This window comes from Archocentrus centrarchus, chromosome 23 (genome assembly GCF_007364275.1).
Source record: "Archocentrus centrarchus isolate MPI-CPG fArcCen1 chromosome 23, fArcCen1, whole genome shotgun sequence".
NCBI classification, from domain to species: domain Eukaryota; kingdom Metazoa; phylum Chordata; class Actinopteri; order Cichliformes; family Cichlidae; genus Archocentrus; species Archocentrus centrarchus.
In genome coordinates, this window is record NC_044368.1 from 8,642,235 (window position 1) to 8,661,809 (window position 19,575).

Here is a 19,575-nt window from a genome sequence, read left to right on the forward strand (position 1 = left end):
ACAACTTTGCAAGTCTCTTGTGTGGCTGTAATGATAATGGAATCTTAAAGCATCAAAGAATCATAAATAACCCACTTTTTTTTTTTTTTTTTTTTTTAATCAGAATGGCTCTAGTAACAGTCAAGCTTGCAGACCCCAGGCCTTGGTTTATGTGATCCACACCGTTTTGCTGGATTAATAAAATTTCCAGTCCTTCAAATAGACTTTTATTTTGAAGGTTCTACCGGATGTCTGCCGCTGAGACGGCAGCGAGAGGAAGAAACGGAGCGAGAGGCAGCAGGACGGGAGCAAACCCAGCAGTCTCAGCCTCATGCTTCGTCCTGGGCACTTCTCCTCCTCCGGTCCGCTGTCGAAAACATCGTGACAATATTTATTTCCTATTTTCTTTTTATTATTTAGTAACAGAATCAATGACAACAACAAAAAACGGGGGAGGGGGGGAAGACGGGGGCCGAGGCATGGAGCTTTACTGCCTGGAGCTACCGGACGAACCAGTGAGAGCCCAGCCTGACCCAAACATCCTCTTTGATGACAGGGTGTTGCAAAGTTTATTAACAATCGAGGACAGGTTTTTACCTCAATGTTCGTATTTCCAGCGGGTCCAGAAGGATATTCAGCCTTATATGCGGCGAATGGTTGCAGGTTGGATGCACGAGGTTTGTGGGCATTTTATGCATTAGCGGGGGCTAACCTACCAGCTCCAGATTTTTTTTCTCCTGTTTTTCTTGCACACTTAAAAAGTTATTTTTTTTGACTCATTTTAGCTCATGGAGAGTTGTTATGGATGTTAACCTGTTTGACAATTGAATAAGAGTGAGTCACCAAAGGCGTGGGAGAGTCGGAAATTCCACCACGAAGAAAATTCGGCTTCAAAGAAACAGCCGAGCTGCATATTTAGTGGTTAACGGCTTCAAAGTTGGTGCTTTATGCTAATTACTCAGCTCAGGCGACAGGGGAGAAGTTATTCTTAATTTACATCATCGAAAACTCGAAATTTTCCCCTCACAGTAATTATTATTAATTTTTTAAAAAGTGACTCCGGCTCGGGGCAAGGCAGGCAGCGTGAATGCTAAACCACTTTCATTTTTTCAGCTTGGGAAAATAACTTGATTTTGACAAACTTTTTTCTCAGCAACTGTCGGAAACTGTTTTAAGAAAACGTGGTGACATTTTGCACACTTTGTAAAGCTCCTGAGTAGTTTATTTTATTTTATTTACATTTTCTTCTTTCTTTTTCTTTTGAGTCAGGCAAGTCCCAACAAGGAAGAGGCTTAATGGCGATGTGGGGGTTTTGCAGAACGACTTCCTATTGAACTAATTTGTTTCTGCTTTGCTCTGACTTTGCGAACTTTCACGCAGGAAAGAGACGTACTAATTAGTTATTTAGCCTTTAACCCGAAGACAGTACTATAGCAAGGAGAGATAACAGTACTGAGCCCAAAACCCCATCTGATCTCAGATTTATATATATAAATATATTCCTCTTTTGCATAGTTTTACCTAATATGTATGTCTCCTATTTAAACTTTTTTCCAGGTGTGTGAAGAGGAGAAGAGGAATGAAGATGTCTTCCCTTTAGCTATTAATTATTTAGACAGATTTTTAGCAGTGATGCCCATGAGAAAAAGTTATTTGCAGCTTCTGGGAGCTGTGTGCATATTTCTGGCCTCCAAGCTAAAGGACTGCAGGCTCATATCAGCAGAGAAACTTTGCATGTACACAGATAACTCCATCACACCACGGGAACTGCTGGTAAGAACAACAGCCCCATCCATCCATCCATCCGTCCATTCATTCCCATGCATGAAGATGTAGTGTCACATTTTTTTGATGACTTTGTTGCTAATGGCTGAATTGGTTTCACAGGAAGTATCCCATTTTCCTTATAAGTGGAGCACAATGCAGCCACATCCTTTCTTTGGATCCATGTGGCCTGAAGAGACACGTGATGCCATCTAGTGGCAGTTATGCAGTTTAAAATTATGGATCTCATGAGGAAGGCTGCATTTCTAGGACAAATCGAGTAGTTTATGCTATAAGAAATAAGCCTACAAGCTCAAGTATTATTTTTCTTACTGTGATACTCTTTATTAAACGAGCTTTAAGACAAGGATGCTTTCGGAGCAGTGTCGCCGCCATGTTGGCGCTTTAAAAGTCAATTGCACATATTAGATTTCTCTGTTAATCATTTGTTGTATAAGATGTAAGAAAACATTTAAGGATGATTAGCCCACCCAGCAGACTTTACTTAGTCTGCCTCCTCTTGAGCTTTTGATAGTCTCACATGGTCCTTATCAGTAAAATGACTTTGCTCACTTGTGAACAACTTGTAGATGTTCATGACCCTGAATTATTAATATCATAGAGCAAAGATGTAATTTTTCAATCCAGTTATATTGATTTCAGGCTCCTTAATGTGGCAGTATGTCTTTCTGTGATAGTAAACTTGTGGTTTAGGACTTCAAGAAGCAAACAAACTTTAATTTAATACATGTAAAACTGGCATTTTTATGGACAAATTAGTTGCTGCTAAAAGAAAATTTAGAGCTAGGGCCTGTTGGAACTTTCTATTTGTTAAAAAAAAAAAAAAAAGGAAAACAGAGTTAAACAACTAATTAAGAATTGAAATAGTTGCAGATTCTCATTTAACCACTTAGTACTTAAGTTCCTGACTAATTTACATGTTGCTGTAAGATCTGCTCCTGATTTCGACCAAACTCTTGCATATGCTCTCTATACGACGTCCTGCCTTGCCTGCAGCTGTTTAGGGAAATGACATCTGTCCGATTTGATTCTCCATATTGTCGTAAGACTCCAGATTCCTGGATATCCTCACAGGATGCGTGGAGCAGGCAGAAGGAGCTCCTAATTCTTGTAATGAATGCACTGCTGCTGTTGGCAATTTAATAGAGAAGTTTAAGAAGGGTGGAGGGGTGTTTTTTTTTTTTTTTTTTCTTTTTTTTGTTCAGGGCAGCTGTCCAGGAAGTGATCTCTGCCTGCTCATCTCACAATCACTGGTCTCCAGTGGGGCTAAAATAGTTGAACTGAAGCAGGTTATGTACAGGAAACCCACGTAAATGTGAATGATGGGTGACATTTTCGATGACAGATGAGCAGTTAGGGGTGGGGGGGACTGTCCCTGTCGAGCGTTGGGGTTTTGGTGTTTACTACATTTACCTGTTGTGTAATGCATAGAGGAAGTGAGAAATTGAAATCAGCTGTGTTTATTCATTGTTAAATGGCATCGAAATGATCAAATATGAGTAGCTTCAATCCAGTATATTTCCCTGCTGTTGCAGTTGTTTTCAGCCTGTCTACTCTTATATACTTCAGTTACCCTCTCTATTTGTCTACCCATAAAATGAAGGAAACTAAACAGTGACACTGTTATGTCGGTGGTTTTCTCATGGCAAAGAGTGAATCTCATGTTCTGACAGAAATTTATTGATATCACCTTAAGTTAAGGTCAACCCAGCTTGCCTGATGTCAGATTTATCAGCTTGTTGCAGTCACGCCAGTTTCTAAGGAAGTCCATATCAGTGTTCCCTATCCAGGCAACTAGACGCCAGCAAAAATCCTCCTCAGTTCCAGCACACAGCTTGACAGCAGTGTTTGACCCACCTATGCCACTCACTGGCTAATTGTCTTCACTGTGCCAGAAGAATCAAACCTGGTGGAGAGATTCAAACCTAACATTTCTAGTTTTGATTTTCAGACCACCTCATTATTTAAACACAACTTCTCACACATCAGAGTGAGTTTCTACAGAGCAGTGTGCATGTTAGGAGACTCCCCAGCTTGCATTATTTGAAAGTTAAAAACCTACAGAGACTTATCCTCTACTGGCACGTGCTGGGGTGTGTGTGGGTGTGTGCGTGCGTGTGGGGCAAACTAGCCCACACTTTGACAGGTTACAGCGTTCCTTAGCAGAGGCTGTGTCATTTTCACAGTCGTATAAAATCATGGTATGATGGTTGCGTCTGTGAATCATCTGTGGATTTATTTTAGTCAGTGGGCCTTTCATAGTGCCGTTGTTTTAGGCACCTTCTTTTTAGACGGTAGCATCAGTGGCAGTCATGGTGGCAGTGGGCCTGCATTGTGAAACCATGTATTTGTGAATATAGATGGGGGGGGGGGGGGGGGGGGGGGGGGGGGGGGGGGGATGGGTAAGTGTGTCTAAACTTTTGACTGGTACTGCACTGCTGCGCTTTGTCTCACCTCGCTTCCCTTTGGCATGTTCCCACGTATCGTCTGTAGGTACAACACATTCAGAAGTGCCCGGAGCAAAGTTAGACTTGAATTTGTTACTGAATGAAAGTATATTGATGCTAGTATTCGCCTAGTCATGAAAGCATCACAACAATGCTTCTCCCTTAGTTTGCCTTTAACAATGACGCCATTTACAGGAAGATTTTACCACACCCATATATTGTTTTCTCCAAATTTGTAGTTATGTTGCTGGCACACCTGTGTAACCTTAAATAAAAACCCATTTGGAGGCCTGAAACAAATAAAATAGGAACATATCCAAGTGTCTTTCATAATGAATGGCTCTTGTATAGTGTCTTCTGGAGGAACACACATCCACAGCTCAGAAATTTATTTATTTTTTTTTAGTTTACTAACTTAATTTAATGTATTTTAAGGCAGGTGAGTTTTAAATGAACTCACCTGAAAGGATTTTACAGACTACAGGAATGCTTGGCTGCTGTAGGACTTTTATTTTTCTCTGAAAGAGAAACACAGGCATAAAAATCAAGTATAACAGGACATGTAGAAATGTGTGAGTGCACTAGTTTTCTCTTCATAAACTCACATTTAAAACTACAGTGCACAGCATCAGATTTCAGGCCCTAAGTTTCTGTCTTGCATTGACATGTGGGAGGTTAGAGAGTGTTGTTAAATTGGCAAAATAAAACTTGTAGAGACCCTGCAGCAACTTGAAAACTTGTCCCTGATAATGACTAGTAGTTCGTCTGAGTTTTAGATATTTAAGTCTTTGACATCTCTACTTGCACTAAAGCCTAGTAGATGTTTCTAAATCAAAATACTGATGAGCCAAATGGCATAAAATTAATAAATGAGTAAATTGGTAGGTTTTGAAGGCAAAGTAACAGGAAATTACTTGATGCAGTGTGTGCACATTTTGCTGTTGCAAAGACTTGCTGTATAAAGTCATCTCTGTGTGCTGCCTGTGCAGTGCTAGCTGGTTATAGCTGTTTGAGGCTTGTGACAGGAAGGAAGGGGCTAGCTGTCTCATTGGCAGGGCCTCTAAGCAGGGCAAAGCTTGTCACATGCTGGCGATATGAACACAAAAGATGCAAGGAATGAGAAAGGCATGCAGATAATAAGATACAGCGAGGATAGATAAAATGAAGAAATGTTACTCTTCTTACAGAGTCATTTCCTCTGGGAATAGAGGCAGACTAAGATCATTTTCACGGGCAATGGAGACATGGCAGCGTGCCATTTAACCCCCTGACTGACACTTTTTTTTTTTTTTTTACCATCATCTGTGCTTTTAGGACTGGGAACTGGTTGTGCTGGGGAAGTTGAAGTGGAACATGGCCTCTGTTATCCCCAATGATTTTATAGAGCACATCATACGCAGGCTGCCCCTCCCCAAAGAAAAGGTGGCGATGGTCCGCAAGCACACGCAGACATTCATCGCCCTCTGTGCCACAGGTAACACAGCTGTATATCTTTTAATGTGCTTTTTTTTTCTTGCTTGTTTGCTCAGTTTAGTGCCTTTTTTTATTCTGACATCCACCAGAATATTCCCACACACACAAACATTCCCCCATCGTGAGTCATCTGTGACCTCCTTCTTCTCTGCTGGCTGCCTTATCCACTTTCTACTCTTTCCACAGTCTGTAGTGAGTTTTTTTGTCTTCACAGCTGCTAAAAGCTACTTAAAGTGGTCATGCACATTTCTCTTCTAAGTGCCTGGGAAAACTCCTATCAGTGCTGTGTTTAGATTAGCCACATACACTGGTAATGATAGTGATCCTATCACACACAATACACACACACACACGCTCACACTGTGCTGAGTGAGTCAGGTGTATTCAGCTGAATTTTTTGCGGTACTCCCCTTTCATTGTTTGTTGACAGGGAGGCTTCCAGGTTTAAAAAGTCAGGGCAGTCATCCAGTGATCTTCCTTCCTCCTCCCATCCCTGCCTCATGTCCAAAATAAACTCTGGAAAAAAACTCACATGTCCCTTCAGGCCTCCCCATTAGGTGAATTTTCAAGGCATTCCTTTGCCTATACTTGGAATCCCTCTAATATTTTCATATCCTGGACAGAAATACTACTGCAGAATCACCTAATGCACATAATATACAGGAAACCTCTTGTCACAAGGCTGCTTTTCTTCTGCTACCTCCTTTTTAGCTAATTCAATGAAGGAAATAAAACAAAGGAGGTCACTTTGGTGCAGTGAAATTCCTCACTAACGTCAGTGCAGTCATATCTGGCCATTAGCACTTGTGTACTAGAGTTATTGGAACCTCAGGTTTCCTTCAATGTGTTTCATGCTCTTTGGAATATACAGTTCCAAAGAATATACTATATATATTATTTGGGTGTGTTTCAGAGGTTGCTTCTGCTATTCATAAACAGCTGCTTAGATCTGAGCACAAAGCAGCCGCAGTAGGGGGGGAAAAAAAAGAGGCCTGCTGTGGTCATGCAGTAATGTAAATGTTTGGAGTTTTATATGGAGTTGAGATGTTATTCTTATATTGGAGGAGCTCCTCCTATGGACAGCTGGCCCCTGGAGTAGAAGATGGGCGTAGTGCAGGCTAAAAGCTATCAAGCCACCAGGACTGGTTTGCACTGGGTTTTTTTTTTTTGTATAGTGCTTAAAGGAGCAGCTCACCCCCTTGTGGTGCTCAAAATGCCAAAGAAACGGCAAAGTTAGAATAAAGCAACAACAAAAAAAATCATGAGCAGTTTCAGGTAGGAACTACTTTATTTTTAACAAACTACTACCTGCCTGTTGTGTCACTGCAGAATAAAGCGTCCATCTACCTGTGATGAATGTCTTGCTTGTGTAAGGATGTAAACATGAATGACACCCCTGTCGGCTAGCTGCAAGTTTCTTTTGTGTGGCAGATGTAGACATTAGAGAGAAAGTCATTCCTGCATCAAACTTAATATGACAAATTGTTTTGATTAACCAGGTCATGATTTCTGTAATGAAACTTTGGCAGCTTTGAGCACCAGACATTTAGTGCTGTTTAGCTGCATTGATATATTTGAGAAGGCAAACACTCTACAGTGCATAACAGCCCTACAGGGTGGAGGAAGAATAAAAACTTCTGTGTACCAGTTCCCTACCATTACATGTCCTGAGACCCAGACATTTGAAGCTTTTACTTTCATTTCTGCAGGTAATACACCTGCAGAAATGAAATCTAATAAACTCTGATAAATACATCTTTTTTTTTTTTTTTTTTTTTTTTTTTTTTCGGGGGGAAATCAAGCTGTTCCAGCCAACGACACTAGAAGATTAGGTGAAAAGCTGGCCATCATAGCATAACAAGAGTCAGTATGATTTTAATGTGACTAATTGCATATTTTAACACGGTCCCTCCTCTAGCACAGTTGTGGAGTTGCACTTGGTTTTATGAAAGAAAAGTCACTGAGATACTTTGATTAAAAATGGAAAAAAGGAGATCTAAAGAGCAAGAAACTGAAACCTCAGCTAGTCACAGCATAAAGAGTGCATGAAGGGTGGATTGTTTATTTTGAGAAATTATAATCCAACATCTGAAAGATGTTGAGGGATTTCTGAAGCTCTTTGGAGCGTTAGACAAGCAGGCCGATCTGTTGAAGCATACAGTATGGGCAGCTCCCCGTCATTAATTAAATAACTGAACAGTGAAATCTGCTTTTCAGAATCAGCACTTGCTGATTTTCCTTGTTGTGCTCATTCTGTGGTTGCCGCCGCCGCTGCCTCCTCCATCACAGGCCTGTTGTCATTTAAGTCTTTGAGACTTGGATGTGGACCGAAGGGAGTCATTCCTGGAACTTATTGCTCAGCGAGTAGGAGGATTCCTACTCTGTTTTTCTAATCACAACTGAAGTTCCTGTGAAGGAAACCACACAGGTTCCACAGTGAAGCTACGTCTGCTGAAATCCAGACTGTGGGAAAATCAGGTTCAGCTGTAGAGCATGCATGGTGGAGATGATTCAGACGTTTTTACCTCTTATGCATCTGTCACACTTCCTCTGGGCGGATTTAGGAAATGTTACTCTATGTGTAACATTAAGGATGTAATTTCCATGTGTCACCGTGGCTTAAAGCTGCTACTGCTGCTTGACTAATTGCACATTAATGCTGTCTTTCCACCAGATGACAGCCTTGCAATGAACCCTCCTTCCATGATAGCCTCTGGCAGCATGGGAGCTGCTGTCTGTGGCCTGCAGTTGGACCACACTGACCAGAGGCTGAGTCGAGACAACCTGACAGACCTGCTGGCCAAGATCACCAACACAGAGGTGGTGAGTACCACAGCGGTGAAAATGCGTACTCAACAGCAGGAATTACTCAATAGTTTTAGTGCTTCGAAACAATACACTGTTAATGGCAATCATTGCAGCATCTCACGACAGCAGCATAAAAGGCTCTTTAGTAAACAACAGTGATGACTTCAGTGGTGGCAGACTGAAGCTATTTACTTTTCATGGAGAGAGGGAGAGCAAGCATTTGGCTGTTGGCTGGGGAGCCAGAGTGCTGCTATAAAGAGCAGCGGCAGAGGGAATGTCTTCTTAAAACTCAGAGCCCACATTCTTGTGGTACGACACATGCAATTTCTTTGCAGGGCTCCCACTTTAGCTGTGTGCCCCTCCTGGTGGAGGAATACGTAGCCACTGAAGGCAAGAAGCATTGGAGAACAAAGAGTTACTCAATCTGTTGTCATACTTGCAGACAAATTAACTTAAGATTATGGAGACTTAAAATATCAGGTGTTACTGCACATAACTAAAAGTCTGTGACATCATTAACCATTTTGATCTATCATACAGACCTAAATAACAGCCAGTGACCATAGCGCAACTACTGGTCACAAGGGAAAACTGTGTACTCTCTGACTGGTCAGCAAAAGCTTCCTTGCAGTTGTTGGGTTGTTTTTAAACTCAGACTTGTCTGCAAATACTTGCCAACTACTCTCTGAGCGGTAGTGAAACTCTGAAAAGTGAGGAAATGGGAAAACAATTAACTATTAAATGTAAAAGTTGCACTTTTTAAAAATATATATTATTTTGGACTTTTGAGGTTTTCTTGTTGTAAGGCAGTGGAGAGAAGACAGGAAAGCTGGGAGAAAGACCAGGAGGAAGACATTCAGTAAATTGTTCGTCCCACTGAGCTAACCCAGCGCTCTAAGTTGCACCTTTTGAAACCTGTTGGCTCTGATGCTCAGGGGCAGCTTTTACTTTGAAGGCGACTTTGCAGACAAAGCAGCACCTTCCATTCAAATTATAGGCGACCACAGCAATCTCCAAGCAACCAAAGCAATCATGAGGTTTTTGGTGCAGCACTTGCTTTGTGACTGATTTTTTTTTTTTTTTTTTTTAACCTGATGACTGCTAGCAATCACATGCCAACCACTTGGGGAATACAACCCCCCCCCACACACACACACATACACCCCCGCAACTGGAGATGATCACATCCCAAACTCTTCTGCATCATGGGAAAGGGGCTCAATAGGCTTTAATGTACAAAGTTGTACAAGCTGTACATACTTAGGTCAGGAGGTGCGTTAAGATTTTTCAACTGGCCATCGTCAGTCCAAGAACCTGCAATTGTTATTTGCTGAGAGGAGATGTATGTGCCGGTTAATTTGGGAATATTTTGGTTTCATACTGGCAGCATAAATGAAGCAGTTAGGCCAGGAAAAGTCTCTAAATGAACAAGCAGCTGGGGGATACTGTGCTAATTGCCTAATTGATCAGGGTGCTCACTGTATCAGAAGCCCAGCATCCTCATTAGCCTAAGCACTGAATTTTTTTTTTTTTTTAATAAATACAAGGGATACAACTTTAAGTTAGCCATGTCTTATTAGCCTACTGTTGCCATTTTACACATGTAAAAACAGCTTGAAGAAAAAGAAAAAAATACAGTTAAGTTAAAAAAAAAAACCCAAAACAAATAAATAACAAGGAAAATGTCATAAATTAATACTTACAATCTGATGTCTAATACCTGTGGATTTTGGTAGATCAGTTTGCTGAGAGTGAATGACATTAACTGTGATGTGGTGCACTCTGTCTGTAGGCACACAGCTCCATCTTTGCCTCTAACATTCATTTTGTGCAACATGAAAGTGCTCGAAAAACAACTGTTGATGGACTTGACCACTTGCTGACAGCCACGCATAATTCAAGTCAGACGTGTGTGCATCATGCCTGAATTGAGTCCCTGCATCCTAAGAATAGGTCTGGATTAGTTTGCACTAATTTCTCAAGTGTCTTAAGGTTTTCCAGCTACAAATAAGACAGATAAACTTCTATGCCCTTATAATTAGCTTGTGCACTATGTGCCCTGTGTGGACTGAATGGGGGTAGATTCATCTGGGGGTAGAGATGCCATCATAATGGTATTTTTACAGTTCATCAGTGTGCACTACGAGCTCCTGAAATGTCTGGAGTTTGTGTACAAGATAAAAATAAGGTGAATGGTATGGAGTTTCTTTAAATATTTAACTCATACTCATATATTACTCAAGTGTAAATTAATATTACAAGTAGCCATAGAGGGCATCTATATAGAGTACTTAGTTTTATTTAATCTTTTGCTGCAGGACAGCAGTCACACAAATAAAAAAACAAAAATACAAATGTTTTAAGAGTTTAGTATAGAAATCCATAAAGGTCTCAGAAACAACACTCTTAGCTTGTGGTTAGGTTGCCATGGCAATGTGGGCCCCGCGACCCAGCCGGCCGTCACAACAGGCGCTCCGTCTGCAGCCCATCGGGTTCCAATTATTCGTACATTTTAAAGGAATGTTGGCCCCTTTGCGAGCTTGGCTCATTCCTTAAGAGTCCTGCAGCCGGCTCAGGGAGGCAGACCTCCCACATCTTCCACACAGACCTGCAGGGGGGACAGAGACGGAGGGAGAGGATCGCTTTTCATAAGAAAAGCTGTCCAAAAACATCCGGTCCCACTGTCCTATATTCTGTTTTACACCCAAACTCAGAAGGTTAGGGTGCAGCAGGTCAAAGCCATTTCCTCTAGACCTCCACATGGGATTGACCGTGCAGTAAACCCGAGGGAGGGTGGAGGAAGGGAGTCCAGAGTTTCGGAACTGCCTATCTGCTCCCTGACAGTCCCCAGAGCTCTTGCTGGAGTCCCTTAGCTTGTACCACAGACATGCACGTGCCCAATGTGCAGCTCGCTGTTCTGTGCTGCTGGTATCGGAGTGTGCTGGCACCCATTGTTCTGGTCATGATGCAGATGAGACCACCTACCTCGGCACATAATTCCCCGCTGGTATGCCATGCATGTGACCAGAGCTGTTAAACAACTCACATGTCAAACGCAGGAGAAATGCCAGCATTTTGCACGCTAGTGTCTGCATACAGGTGTACAGATTAAACTCTCTGGAGGTCCACCATTTCTTTGTGAGCAAAACCAAGTGTGTTATATTTACAGTAACATAAATATTAATACTTGTATATCATGTAAGGACGAGGAGAGAGCCAGTTAAAGGTCTTGTTGATGCCTCCAAACACTGAGCTTTTTGAAAATGCACTTACAGTGATTTACATACTGTAAATTTTGCTGTGAAAGCCATAAGAATGACTTTAATGTAACATTACTGTAGCTGTATTTCTTATATTTCTTTTAGCTTTGTTTATGTGCATGAATAGTGACACATTTTAAAGCATTGAACTAATATTTTCAGTGCTAAGGATTTTTCCAGTGCATTTTTCTTGTCTTGTGACAAAATCAAAAGCGTGACTATAGTTGGGACGCATTATGGTACTATGCCTCCAAAAATGAATCTGGGCTGGAGAGGATTATGTGTCTTTAAAGCACTCAGACACTAGCAGAGGTTTGATGGAAGGGTGTATGTTTAACCACTGCTGACCCTTTTTCTTTTTATAATTGTTCCAGGATTGTTTGAGGGCTTGCCAGGAACAAATAGAGCGTGTGCTGACCACCAGCCTGCAGCAGGGCCAGCAGTACCGGCAGGAGACCGGTGTCCGAGCCGGCAGCAAAGCGAGGGAGCAGCAAGACCAGTCCAGCACCCCGACAGACGTGCGTGACGTCAACTTATGAACTCCCGATGCCACCAGACTTGCACAGCGGTCGTGCTTGCCAACCAGTGAACTGACAGGAGTGAGGGCACATGAGCCGTCAGTAGATCTACAGTCACCCCCCACTCCCTGTTGAGTGATGGCGTGACAATATATGAACTTTTAGAGCTTAAGTTTCTAGTTTTTCTTTATTGTCCCATTCACCAACTAGTCGGGTGTACTTTCACCTTTTGTATGGGCCACATGTAATCAAAAAAGCTATTTAAAAAAGAAAACAATAAATTCTTGAAAACTTGATAGTGCTTTAGGTTTCTTGAATGGAAACCTGAATATATTTTCATACTTGAAAAAAAAAAAGCATAATTATATGAAATATACATATTCCTTTTGATAATACCTAACAAAATGAATATGATACTGTATATTTAGTATTTAGTTATGTTACTCTTTAAATATCTCTTAGCAGTTATCAGTAGTTTTTAATGGGATTTTACCTTTCCTGGAAATCCATATAGTAGTGATTCAAATGCTGATAAAACAATATAAAACATTTAAAGCTGATATCCAACCAGAGGAAATCTGCTGCAGGTAGCTGCACTGTCTACCAAACTGTGCACCTGTAGTACTGCTTACTATTTATGCACAAAAACACGCTGGCAAGGAGTGGGCTGGGCCTGCTCACACAGGAAAGACATGAAGATGGTTTAAGGCCTGCAGGAGAACTGTTAACCAGACTCCTAACTGGAGATCTGACAGGACCGTATATTCGTTCATGCATTCAGATTCAGCATAACTATGCTGATGTTTTTGATGCCTTTTGTAGGTGGAGCTTGTACATATTGGAGAGCATTTGGCTTGGAGAAAGGTAGCACTGATTCATGTTACCAGAGAGAGAGGAAATCTGGCAAGTTTTTGTTTTTTTTTAACCAAGTTTGAGAGGGGATTAAAGCAAGTTGAAGGGTTTCTTGGGAGGTTTTTAGATGAAAGAATGAGTAAAGTGACAAAAATGCAAAATTGCAAGTCTGAACTGATGAATAAGGGCCAAACAGTGAGGAGGATTATTTTAAGCTTTATGTTTATGCAGTCGTATGATACTTGAGTGACACACAGGACGAGGAATAACAATCCTGGTGATGTGGTGATGTCCGGGGTGGGTTGGGGGGAATAGGGATCAGTTTGTGTGTGCTGCAGTTTCTCTTCATCAGTTATACTTTTTTTGTTTATGTTTTGGGTCTTTTTTGTTTTTGTTTGGTTTTTGTTTTTTTGCAGTGAGGGTGATTTGGAACAATATCGATGCACTTTTAAAACACTCCTTAAATTGGTAAAGTGATTGTGGTTGAGGAGAGTTCAGTGGGCTTTTAGGGTTTTTTTTTTTTTAAGTTATTAGACTTTACTTTTTCTCTTTTTTTTTTTTTTTTTTTTTTTTTTCTGGGCTGGTTTCCCATGGGGTAAAAATGTTTCAAAAGTTTAACCTCTACAGGTAAATAGTCATAGGATAATAATCGGTTTTATAGTGTAAACGTCAAGTTAAAACCTTGGTGCATTTATTTAACTTTTGAACTTGAATTTTTTTTTTTTAATTATTTCAAAGCCCCTTCCAATAGTTCTTTAAAATAGTTACAGACTGTCCAAAATATTCTTGTTTATGTATTGTTCTATGTACATTGCTTTCTGAAGTTTTAAAACTGCCATGTATGTGAGTTTTACACATGTATATAACCAATTTCTCAATGCTTGAATTCCTCGTTAGACCAGAAATGTAGTTTCTAAATCTTGCGTGTTTGGTTTGTGCAAAAAAAGAAAAAAAAAGCCAAATGTTCCCCAGAAAAAGTGCTTTAAGCTGACAAATGTGTGTGCTTTTAAGGTTTTGTTTGATTTTAAAAGCAACTATTCCAAAGTAAAATAGATTATATACGTCATTCTCTTGCTGCTATGAAGCTTTTCTTTTCTAGTCTTACACAAAGATGCCTTGTCATTCACTCGTGTGCTGCTATATTATGAAATGTTGTTTATGTAACAAGTCTTTGCTTTTTTTTTTTTTTTTTTTTTTGTGTGTGTGTGTTGTCTGTACCCGAGGGAACGTAACACAGTTTGGTGCGGGACTGGAAGTACTCATTTGATTAGCATGTTTTATTCTATCGATTTGTAACTTTGTATTCTATCATATTCTTGCTGCTTCTTTGTAATGTTTGTGTACCTCAGGTTAATTTGGACGGACAGAGCGAGAATCCATCTCATTACCTCATCACACACTCTCACTTCACATCACACACATTGACTTCACCCTTAATTCATTGGACAGGTTTCACTTTGTCCCCCTCCTCCATTCCCTCTGCCCTGCATAAGAAGTGTCACTTCAGCTCTTCGAAGCAAGAAACATCCACCATCAGATCCCATTGAGCAGTTACAAGTGCCTATTACCTACTTTTAAGTAATTTTACATACCTGGTGCTAAAGTAAAAACAGCCTATACTAGAAGTGCCGGAAAGAGTTTTGAACAGTTCATTGGATTTTTTTTTTTTTTTCCTGAGGTACCCATTTATTCAAAGTTTAAACCATCAAAATGTTCTATTATTTGGTGTGGTTGTTGCTCCAAACTCCCTTCCCACCCCCCACCCCCACACACATGTTCAGCCACACAGTGTACCTCAATAATTTGTCCTTAATAAATTGGCTAGAAATCATGCAACTCTTTTGGTCTTCCTTTCTACATGCTTAATTGTGTTACTACCACTCTGCTGCCACCAGAGGGCGACTAAACCACAAGAAAGTGGGGTAAGTTAGGAATACAGGAAGCAGGCCTGCAGCTGAAAATCTAAGTGTGGCATTAAAACTGAACATGGAAATGGTAAAAATGCTGCATGTCATAAAATCATATCTTGCCCCTCAGGAAATGATGGTTTTTGGCTAAATCTGTCCATCCAGTTAAAGTTGTAGTCGCATAATTCACATAATTAGAATAAAACATACTTTTTATCCCCATGCATTATTCTAGAGTTGGTTTCTTCTACCCACATAAGTGGTAGAACCAATTGGTTGAAATGTTTTATATCGTTAAAGAAAACACAAACATGAAAATCAATAAATGCTTGATACAAATATATTTCAAAATGTGTCAAAAAAAGTGGTTTCACCGTGGATTTGTTTTTTTTTTAAATTTTTTATCTTTTATTTTTGAGCAACTGGGTTGATATGTTGACAAGAGTTCCAAAAAGACTTAAAATAATCTCAAACTCACCAGCATAGAAAATATTCGTCAGATTCTTAAGTGACATTGTCTTCTGTCTTATTGCCTAAAGGTTTTTGGTACAGACATACACTCACTTGCTAATTCATATCTAATAATCCTTCACATGGTAGAAACTCAATACATTTAGGCAAGTAGACCTGATCTAGATAACTTGAAGTTCAAACTAAAAGTCAGAATGCACTCAAAAAAGTGAACTTGCAGTGTTTTTCAAGCAATTTAATATACCTATTTCAAACTTTTTCAACCTAATCCCCTTGAGCAGGTTTAACTTAAAATGCGCACTCTTTAAGGCCACACAAGCCAGTTAATTTGAGACATCTTAACAAAGCTGAGTGAATTGCGCGATTAATTTGGCATACTAAAAATGTCCTAGAAGACTTCCTGTAGGCCAGATGTTGCGCATGCTCAGAAGCGCACACATGCATGATGGGAAAGTGGTGGGATGGAAGATGTTGAACTGGACTCTATATCAATGGTCAGTGGGAAAAACCAGCAATATCTAAATAATGACCTGTGTAAGTATGTTTTTGTGCAGTGTGTGTAGCGAACATGTCAGTACGTGCTTATAATGTGATATTGATGGTGTTAGAGTTCATAAACGCAAAAATGTGTGAAATGTCTGAGCATATGGGAGTTCATGTTAGCTAGCGAGCTAGACAGTTAACATGTTAGCTAGCGAGCGAAAAGAGTTGCAGTTAAGTTGATGAGTCAGAGTTAAGTGAATTCTTCTGAAAGCAGCATTATTACGATGCAGTTCTGAGGTTTGCAGCTTCAGACACATTCAGAGGGAGCTTTTTATGACTGTGGTCTGTTTGTGGTGGTCAGACAGCCTCAGTAAGTCTGTGGTGATGAACTACAGCTGCAAGTTAACAAAGGTGAGTTAGTTTCTGTTGAAGAACAGACTCGATAATTTGAGACACCAGCAGCGTTTTGGCTAACAGTAACCTAGCAGAGTGAGTGAGGGTCGGTGTAGGCAATGACTGGTTTGCAGACATTGCCTCTGGGGCTGAATATGGATGTAATGAGAACACTGTAAATATATTGTTTAGATTGTTATTATGTGTGGTTTCTACAAACACTGATTAATGTACAGTAGCTTGCCTTATAATATAAAATTATTATATAACAAATGAGCACTGGTAATTAAAAACACTTACAGGTGCTTCTTGTGGTGGTAGAACATGTTTCCCCAAATTAGTATGTATTCCACCATTTCAAGAAAATAACATGAACAAGCAAAAATTAAGCTGCATGCCAAAAATTGGGAGCCTGAACAGTCTGGTTGTGTATCGGTTGATCTCTAGTTAATCGGTGCAGAGTAAAATATTAAAACCCTCCTTACATATTTGTTGTATTTGTTGCAGAATAATACCATTGAAACAAGAAGAGTGTGCTTACTTAAGGGGTATCTGGTAAGTATTTTGGACTCTACTTTGCACTGAATTACTCTTAAAGACTCAAAATGTGATCTCTATTTGTACTTTATATAGGCTTGAGCCTATCCCAGCTGCCATAGGGTGAGAGGCAGGGTATAGGCCAGCCTATTTTTTTTCAAGTGGTCTTGAGCAATAGTAACATCCGGGCTTTCTGAGGGTCTTTAAAAATTTTAAACATTTTCAACGCATTGGCTGCTTTTTCACTCATTTGCAATCCGGAAATGTAATTAATTAATTAATTGTCTATTTATTTAATTGTCTATTTAGGCACTTTTCTACTAGCGACCTACAACAAAAACACATCATTTTTTTCCATTTCTTTAGTTTAATCCATGAAAAATGCCAAAGATAACACAGTAACACAGAAGAAAATAGCATTCATCAACAAAATTATTCCCAAAGAATTATTAGCTGAAAATTTGGCATAACTAAAAAATAATAATCTGAATGAAAGCAGAGGCAGCGAAGTGTATGAAATACAATTTAGTGCCTTTGCTAAAGGTTTGGATGAGTGTACTTGTGTGGTCAAAGTCTGCTTATTTTCTCAGCTGTAATTTTTAGTAAAACCTTTTTTATTTGCCTGATTGATAATACAAACAAACCAACAGCAGGTAATATCAGATCTAGAAAAGCTGCACCAACATTGTCTGGAGAGATGGTGAATTGGGGAGTGTTAAATGTCACTCTGCAATAATAATTTTTCTGTTTTGACTAAAGGTTTTTATGTTCTGTGATTGAGGATATTGAAGACAACCAAGAAGGAGATGATGGTGATGATGGTTCACCGTGAAACATGAACACGCAGAACCCATTGATGACCTGGAAGGTGTTGGAGTTGTCATCACAGGTGTGGAAGTGTTTCACAACCTTAGGAGCATTGCATATGCATATGATATTATCACATTTCCTATGTGGCTGAGCTGTTATAATTAAGGTTTTGGAATGGTTTTAATTTTAGATGATTGATAAAAGGGAAAAAGAGAATTTATAAGTGATTCCTGTGTAGTGTATGTGTGTTTATCCTTTGTATGTAGCTGTTTTTTCTGTTCATCCTAATTTGAAAATATTGTCATTGCAGAGAATTGCTGGGTTTCTGCAGGTCCCATATGATTATCTAATGTATTTTTTTGAAAGCGGTACATATAAATGACAGATGTTGAGAAGTTTTAGGAGTGAATAGAAAGTTAATTGTTAATTGTGTGTGTACCTGTTTTATCTGGGATTTCAGCTGATGATTATTATACAGTTGAACTGTGACGTGGGGATTTTCTGTATTTTTTGTATTGCTAACAAATAATGTGAAAATGCCATAAAGCAGCAATGTATTAACAGGTATTGTCTGTGTTTCCAAACATTGTCATTGAGTTGTTAAGTGGGTCTTTGATAGGATCTATTGATATGAATACAGAAAAGCAGCATCCCTGTAACCTCAGGATAGAGGAAGCCAACTGAATAACTGTTAGAGTGAACTGGGGCTCATTTTCAATGTATTTTTCAGAAACAGTAAAACATTGTCAACAGATTGAAATGTTGATTTTTATATAGTAACACAAATCTGTTGTTAGGTCATTTAAACACAGGTAGCTCAGCAGGTTGGGTCTATATTGTTTGACTGCTTAATAAATGGAGTTTTTCACAGAGCCAAAGTAGTGCAGTTTGAATTTACTTAACTACACTGTGTGGAAATTGTTGACAGAATTTGTTTTAGTAAGTTCAACGTAACAAAATCCAGTGGTTGTCGCACTCATTTAATTTTGTTAAGTTGAAACTACAAGTATAGTTTAGTTTCTAACTGAATATAGCTGAGCGAGTTAAGTAATGAAATATCTTTATGTTGGTGTTAATTAACAAAGTTACATAAATCAGAAGAAACTATTTTGTTGAATTTATGTTGGCCTGTTTATTACCTGAATGTTGAATTCTTAATTAAATAAGCATTCTGCCTATTTATTTATTAAATCTTTTACTTTTCTAAAAGGATTCAGGATATTTTGGGTTAACCGTTTTAGAAATACATTGTAATGCTTTTACTATGTATTTTTTAATTTTTTCTTTGTATTTACTCTGCACCTTCAACAGTTAAGAAAAGGCTTATATTTTTCACATTTCTTCCAACTACACTCACCCCCCCACAGCTTCTTCCACAAGCAAACGGTGAAAACTGCTTCTTGGTAGAGAAAGCAGGTTGGGTGATACCAAGTTTTTGTGGGGAGGGGGGGATATTACCAGATGATTAAACATGCTAGTATTTTTACCCCAAGTCGATAATGAATGAAGAAAATTAACATGTTATTCATGTAAGATGTTCTTTGTAAATCGAAATAATGTAACTGTATGGGGGGGTTGTGATTGGATCAGATTATAACCCCTCAACCCCCCCCCCCCCCCCCCCCCCCCCCCGCAAATTACGCGCTTGAATAAAGTCATGAGAGAGAAATGTAAAAGAGAAATGTAACATGACAAATATGAGGGAACCAGATGGAGGATGGATTTGTAAATGAAGGTATACCAGTGTAACAGTCTACGAGTATGTAGAGAGGGCCATTTAACTACAGAATATAGGGTGCAATGGTGAGTAAGGGCTTTGCCTTCATTCGAGGCGGGAGATCAAAGTCTTGCG

At 39.6% G+C, this 19,575-nt stretch overlaps 1 protein-coding gene and 1 long non-coding RNA gene across 2 annotated transcripts; both read left to right on the forward strand.

The window, feature by feature from the left end:
- The first annotated feature begins 262 nt into the window (after window positions 1–262).
- LOC115773774 (G1/S-specific cyclin-D2-like) lies at window positions 263–14,953 on the forward strand. The gene is made up of 5 exons (XM_030720689.1): window positions 263–656; window positions 1,537–1,752; window positions 5,526–5,685; window positions 8,359–8,507; window positions 12,127–14,953. The coding sequence occupies exons 1-5, from the start codon at window positions 411–413 to the stop codon at window positions 12,289–12,291; spliced, it is 936 nt and encodes a 311-aa protein (XP_030576549.1). The 5' UTR covers window positions 263–410; the 3' UTR covers window positions 12,292–14,953.
- A 970-nt stretch (window positions 14,954–15,923) lies between these two features.
- LOC115773587 (uncharacterized) lies at window positions 15,924–18,840 on the forward strand. The gene is made up of 3 exons (XR_004019107.1): window positions 15,924–16,034; window positions 16,884–16,931; window positions 17,673–18,840. It is a non-coding gene; the product is annotated as an uncharacterized LOC115773587 (long non-coding RNA).
- The last annotated feature ends 735 nt before the right edge of the window (window positions 18,841–19,575 follow it).